At 48.8% G+C, this 6,000-nt stretch overlaps 1 protein-coding gene across 1 annotated transcript in view; it reads right to left on the reverse strand.

The window, feature by feature from the left end:
- letmd1 (LETM1 domain containing 1) overlaps positions 1 to 2,874 on the reverse strand; it is a 44,365-nt gene extending 41,491 nt beyond the window's left edge. The window contains exon 1 of the mRNA XM_060820974.1: positions 2,027 to 2,874. Within this exon, the coding sequence (XP_060676957.1) occupies positions 2,027 to 2,874 (848 nt within the window). The remainder of the gene's footprint in view (positions 1 to 2,026) is intronic.
- Positions 2,875 to 6,000: the final 3,126 nt, after the last annotated feature.

Here is a 6,000-nt window from a genome sequence, read left to right on the forward strand (position 1 = left end):
GGGAAGCTATCTGATTTCCACCCATTGACTGAGACTGCACTGACAATGTTGGTGTAGAGCAGTCTGATCCAATTGCAGATTCCCTCCCCAAAGCCCATTTTGGAGAGGACAGCCCTCATATATGTATGCGTTATCCTGTCAAAGGCTTTCTCCTGGTCCAGGCTGATGAGGCAGGTGTCCACCCCCCTGTCCTGCACGTAGGCGATCGTGTCCCTGAGGAGTGCGAGACTCTCAGTGACCTTCCTGCCCGATTCAGCGCAGGTTTGGTCAGGGTGGATCACCGATCCCAGAGCAGACCTGACCCGGTTGGCGATGACCTTTGACAAGATTTTGTAATCTGTGTTTAACAGTGAGATCGGTCTCCAATTTCTAATTTCCTCCCTCTCCCCCTTCTGCTTGTAGATGAGGGTGATGATGCCTTTCCTCATGGATTCACTCATGGTACCTGCCCGAAGCATACTGACATACACCTCCAGCAGGTCCTGGCCAATCAAGTCCCACAGAGCGGAATAGAGCTCGACCGGTAAGCCGTCGCTTCCGGGAGTTTTATTATTTTCGAAGGACTCGAGGGCTTTGGTCAGCTCATCCAGAGTTAGCGGCTGGTCCAGCCTCTCTCGTGTTCCGTCGTCTAGGACCTCCGTGATAGAGGACAGGAATGAGTTGGAGGCCGCGCTGTCAGTTGGCTTCGAATCATACAGACTGGCATAGAAGGATTTGCTGATCCTCATGATGTCAGCCTGAGATGACGTTACCGAGCCATCTTCTTCCTTCAGACTGCTGAGCACAGAGCTCTCTTTGTGCACCTTCTGGAAGAAGAAACGTGAGCACGTCTCGTCCTGCTCCACGGAGCGGACTCTGGACCGGATGATTATCTTGGAGGCCTCCAAGGCAAACAGCGAGGCTTGCTGGCCCTTCACCTCCTGGAGGTCCTCCGTGACATCGACCCCCATTGTCTTCAGCAGGAGCAGGTTCTTCATACTTTCCTAGAGTTGGGACAGTTTTCCCCACCTCTCTCTCGCCTCCTGAACACCTTTGAGGATGAAGAACCTCTTGATGTTCCCTTTTACTGTTTCCCAACAATCTGCTGGAGACTCAAAGAGGGGCTTCACGGTTCTCCAATCTGCGTAGTCCCTCTTGAGCTCCTCGATGTTTCCTGGAGTCAGCAGCTTGGTGCTCAGCTTCCACGTTCCCTTACCAGCCCGCTGCTTGTCCTGTAGGTGACAGTCGGCCAGCAGGAGGCAGTGGTCAGAAAAGAACACCAGCTTGACGTCGGTGGTTCTGACCGAGAGCGTTCGGGACACAAACAGGTAATCTATCCTTGAGCGGATAGACCCGTCTGCCTGTGACCAGGTGTATCTACGCTGTGCTCTGTCTGCAGGGTGCTGAAGACGTCGTGCAGCTTGGCATCTTTGACCATTTCCATCAGGGCTCTGAATGTGGCGTCCAGTTTACTGTCACCCCCACCGGATCGTCTATCTGCATCAATGATACAGTTGAAGTCTCTGGCCAGAATGACCGGCCTGGACGTGGCCAGCAATAGTGGAAGCTATTGCAGGACGGCCAACCGTTCACTCTTATCTGCTGGGGCGTACACATTGATTAGTCTCATGGGAGCGTTTCTGTATTTAACATCCGCGACGAGGAGGCGCCCGCCCACCACCTCCTTAACCTCGGAGATGGTGAAGTTGCCTCCCCGCAACAGGATGCCCAGACCTGAGGAGCGGTTATCGTTGCCCCCAACCACACTGACGGCACATGGGCCCCCAAGCTCGACCACCTCCTGTAATTGCTGAGGTGTGGTATCCCACACTCCTGCAGAAACAGGACATCGGCTTTGACGTTGGCCAGGAAGGCCAGCATTGAAACACATCGCGCAGCAGATTTTATGCTGCACACATTAATCCCCGTTGGCACTGGCAACTTTAATCCCCATTTCTTTTAACAAGTTGGGAGGTTACCCGTGTCCAATTGCCGCTGGTCCTGCCCCTCTGGGGTAGCTGTCTGCATCCCCATGCAGAACACGAACTGCTGGACCCTCGGAGGGCTGAAGTAGCTGTCCAGCTCCTCACTCGGTCCATTTGCCTGCTCCGGTGTCATCAGGCTGCGACCGGGGTACACGCTGTCTGCTTCTATATCTGACAGCAGGACTGTCAGAGGGTCGCTGCTCCCAGTGACCTGGAGCTGTGTGGCGGTGGGGCCCTCTTGGCTTTCACCTGGTGGGAGATGGCAGCTTCTCATTGCCTCAGGAGGTTCGTCCCTTGGTTGGCAGTTGCTGCTCTCCTTTCTCCCTGCAGCACTCTGCCTCTTCTTTTGGTGACGACCCTCCTTACGTCCGTCCTCACACTCTGAAGAGCTGTCCGTGTCATCCCCATGCAGCTGCCTTTTCCCCTTTCTCTGGGAGGTTTTGGCAGCTGGGTGGGTTTTCCTCCTCTTGTTTTGCACCAGGATCCATTCCTCTGCCTCCTTCTTTCCCTTCTCCTCCTCCTCCGCCTGTCCTGTCGGAGCTTTGCTCGGCAGCTGTCCCTCTCCAGTAGCTGGCGTCTGCTCTGCTCCGGCCTGTCCTTCTTTTTGCGTGCCCCCAGACACCGTTCCCTTGCTGGTTTGTGGCCCATCCCCGCGTAGGTGGCGGCCCCATGTCTTGGGCAGGCCTTGTACACGTGGCCCGCCTCCCCGCTCAGATTGCAGTTTTTTGCCTCCTTGCATTCTTTGGTCGGGTGGCCCTCCTTCTTGCAGTTCCGACAGATCGTGACCTTGCAGTCCGCCGCCATGTGGCCTGACCTCCCGCAGGTTCGGCACACTTTCAGCTGCCCTGCATAAGTCAGGTACCCTCTGCTCCTTCCGATAGTAAAGCTGGTTTAATACAGAGTTGGCCATCAAATGCAAGTCATCATCTCATGAAACAGAAGGTTATCAAAGAAGAGATTTCAGAAACTCAGGACATCCCAAAGCACTTTGCAGTCAGTGATGCATTTTTGAAGTGGTTGTGGTTGTGATGTTGCATACAGCAAGCTCCCACAGACAGCATTATGCAAATAACTATTTCAGTAGGTATTGATTAAGGCATAAATATTGGCTGGGACACTGGAGAGAGCTCCTCTGCGCTTCCTCCCAAACAGCAGAGCACTTTCCCCCCTCAAATTCTGCACCATCATCCCTGTGACCTCTCTTTCCTCTCTCACCCTAAACCTATGCCCTCTAGTTCTGGACTCACCCACCCCAGAGAAAAGGCCTTGTCTATTTACCCTATCCATGTCTCCTATGATTTTATAGTCCTTTATAAGCTCAGCCCTCAGCCTCTGATGCTCCATGGAAAACAACCCCAGCCTATTCTGACTGAAGATGGAGAGAAATGCTTCAGCATTGTCTGTTGAGCTGCTGGACTCCCACATTATTAAGAATAGGGAGATTTGTTGGGCCTCCCCCTCCAATTCATTGTTTAATTGTCAACCACTACTCAAGACTGGATTTTGGCAGTTCTACAGATCCTTGATCTGAGTCACAGGTTGTGGGATCATGTAGCTCTGGCAATCACATGATGCTTCTCCTGTTTACCATTCAAGCGGCTGTGTTGTTGTCGCTTCATTGGTTGCCATCTCATCTTTTAGTATCTTTGTGCTGCTCTCATACGCTTAATTGAACCATGATCTTCACTTCCAATAGTTGTGCCCATTGGTGTTGGGATACTCTCAATGGAATAGAATCAGCTTGTCAAGACTGAAAAGGACCAGCAAATTTTAGGAGGCCCGTCTTTTTCAATGTAGCCATGTAGGCAAGTATAGAAAAAGTTGACACACAGTCCAAACTTTCAAATCAGAATATAACAGTGATTACATCAACACTGCCACCAAAGCTTGCATGTGTTTTCCATTTTAATTTCTATTTGGAAAGTTTTTCTTGACCCCATGAAGTCAAATGTCATCAGTCAAACATGGGCAAGGAAATCTCCTGCTGCAACTACAACCATGTTCCCTCAACTGATGAGTCAGTGCTCCATGTTAAGCAATTAGGATGGCACAGTGGTTAGCACTGCAGCCTCACAGCCCCAGGGTCCCAGGTTCGATTCCAGCCTTGGGAGACTGTCTGTGTGGAGTTTGCACAGGTCAGGTGAATTGGCCATGCTAAATTGCACATAGTATTAGGTGCATTAGTCAGAGGGAGATGGGTCTGGGTGTCTGGGTGGGTTACTCTTCGGAGGGTTGGTGTGGACTGGTTTGGCCGAAGGGCCTGTTTCCACACTGTAGGGAATCTAAAAAATCATTGGCAGGAAGCATTGAGTGCCCTAGGGTGCAGAATGTACTCTGGGTAGGGACTTAAATCATCAAGAGTGGCTCAGCACCATTCTTAGGGATAAACTTTATGTGCATTTGGAAAAGCTTGGCCTAATTAGAGTCAGTCAGCATGACCTTGCGTGAGGCAGGTCATGTCTGACTAACCTGATTGAATTTTCCCAGGTGGTTACAAAGATAATTGATGAAGGTCGAGCAGTGGATGTTATCTATATGGATTTTAGTAAGGCTTTAGATATGGGATCCACAGTGACTTGGCCATGTGGATTCAGAATTAGCAGAAGGTAATGTTAGAAGAGTGTTTTTCTGGGGGTGGTCTGTGACTAGTGGTGTTCCACAGAGATCCGTACAGGGACCTCTGCTGTTTGCGATATATATAAATGACTTGGATGAAAATATAGATGGGTCGGTTAGTAAGTTTGCAGATGATGCAAAGATTGGGGGAGTTACAGGTAGTGTAGAAGGTTGTCAAAGGATACAGAGAGATATAGATCAGTTGCAGATATGGGCAGAGAAATGGCAGATGGAGTTTAGCCCATATAAGCGAGAGCTGCTGCACTTTGGGAGATTAAATGTTGACAAAAGGTATAGGTAATGTCAGGACCCCGAAGAGCATTAATGTACAGAGGAATTTTCAGGTTCAAGTCCATAGCTCCCTGAAAGTGGCCATGCAAATAGGTCTAGTGGTAAAGAAGGCAGATAGCAATCTTGCCTTTACTGGTGGGGGAATTGAGTACAAGAGTCAGGATGTCATGTTGCACTTTTGTGAGACTTTGATTAGGCCACACTTAGACTATTGTATTCAATTCTTGTCATGACATTACAGGAAGGATGTGGAGGCTTTTGACACTGTTCATAAGAGGTTTACCAGGATACTGCCTCGATTAAGGATATGAATGAAAGGATATGAACTAAAAGGAGAAGCTAGAAATACTCTGTTTTTTTTTCTGTAGTAGCGGAGGCTGAGAGGAGACTTGATAGATCTTTTTACCACAAATCAATGTGCTGGAATAATTTTGTAATTTTGACAATGTGCATCAGTCATAGGAATGGGACATTGTCAACTTCCAGTACGATCAAACTCATTTAGTGAGGGACCTGAACATCAAAGGTCTTTTCCCGAGGGTAGGGGAGCTGAACACTAAAGGGCATAATTTTAGGGTCAGAGTAGAAATATTTAAAATGGACCGGGGTGGGGCAACTTTTTAACACAGAGGGTGGTTTGCACATGGAATGAACTGCCAGAGGAAGTGGTAAATGCAGGTACAGGCATGACACTTAAAATACATTTGGTCAGGGACATGAATACGAAAGGTTTAAAGGGATATGGGCCAAAAGCAGGTAAGTGGGAGTAATTCAGTTTGGAAGTCTTAGCTGGCATGGGCAAGTTGGACTGAAGGGTCTATTTCTGTGCTGAATGACTCTATAAATTCCTGGGCCACAGGATTCACTCGATTGAATTAAAGTGGATTGAGTGGATAGGCCCAAAGCCCAAAAAACACCTAGAAACAGGTAACTCTCCCATTCTGCATGACTAGTTTTATAAAACTGCATACCAGATATACAATTTGAGTTAGTCATTGAGTTAGTAGTTATTAATTATGTTGTCCATAATATCCTTCAGACAATAATTAATAAGTCAGAGTGTAATGTAAGTGTTGAAAACCCATCCCCTCATCTCCTGACCATTTACAAAAGGTATCTTAATCCTGAG

The sequence above is a fragment of the Hemiscyllium ocellatum genome, chromosome X (genome assembly GCF_020745735.1).
Source record: "Hemiscyllium ocellatum isolate sHemOce1 chromosome X, sHemOce1.pat.X.cur, whole genome shotgun sequence".
In the NCBI taxonomy this organism is placed as follows: domain Eukaryota; kingdom Metazoa; phylum Chordata; class Chondrichthyes; order Orectolobiformes; family Hemiscylliidae; genus Hemiscyllium; species Hemiscyllium ocellatum.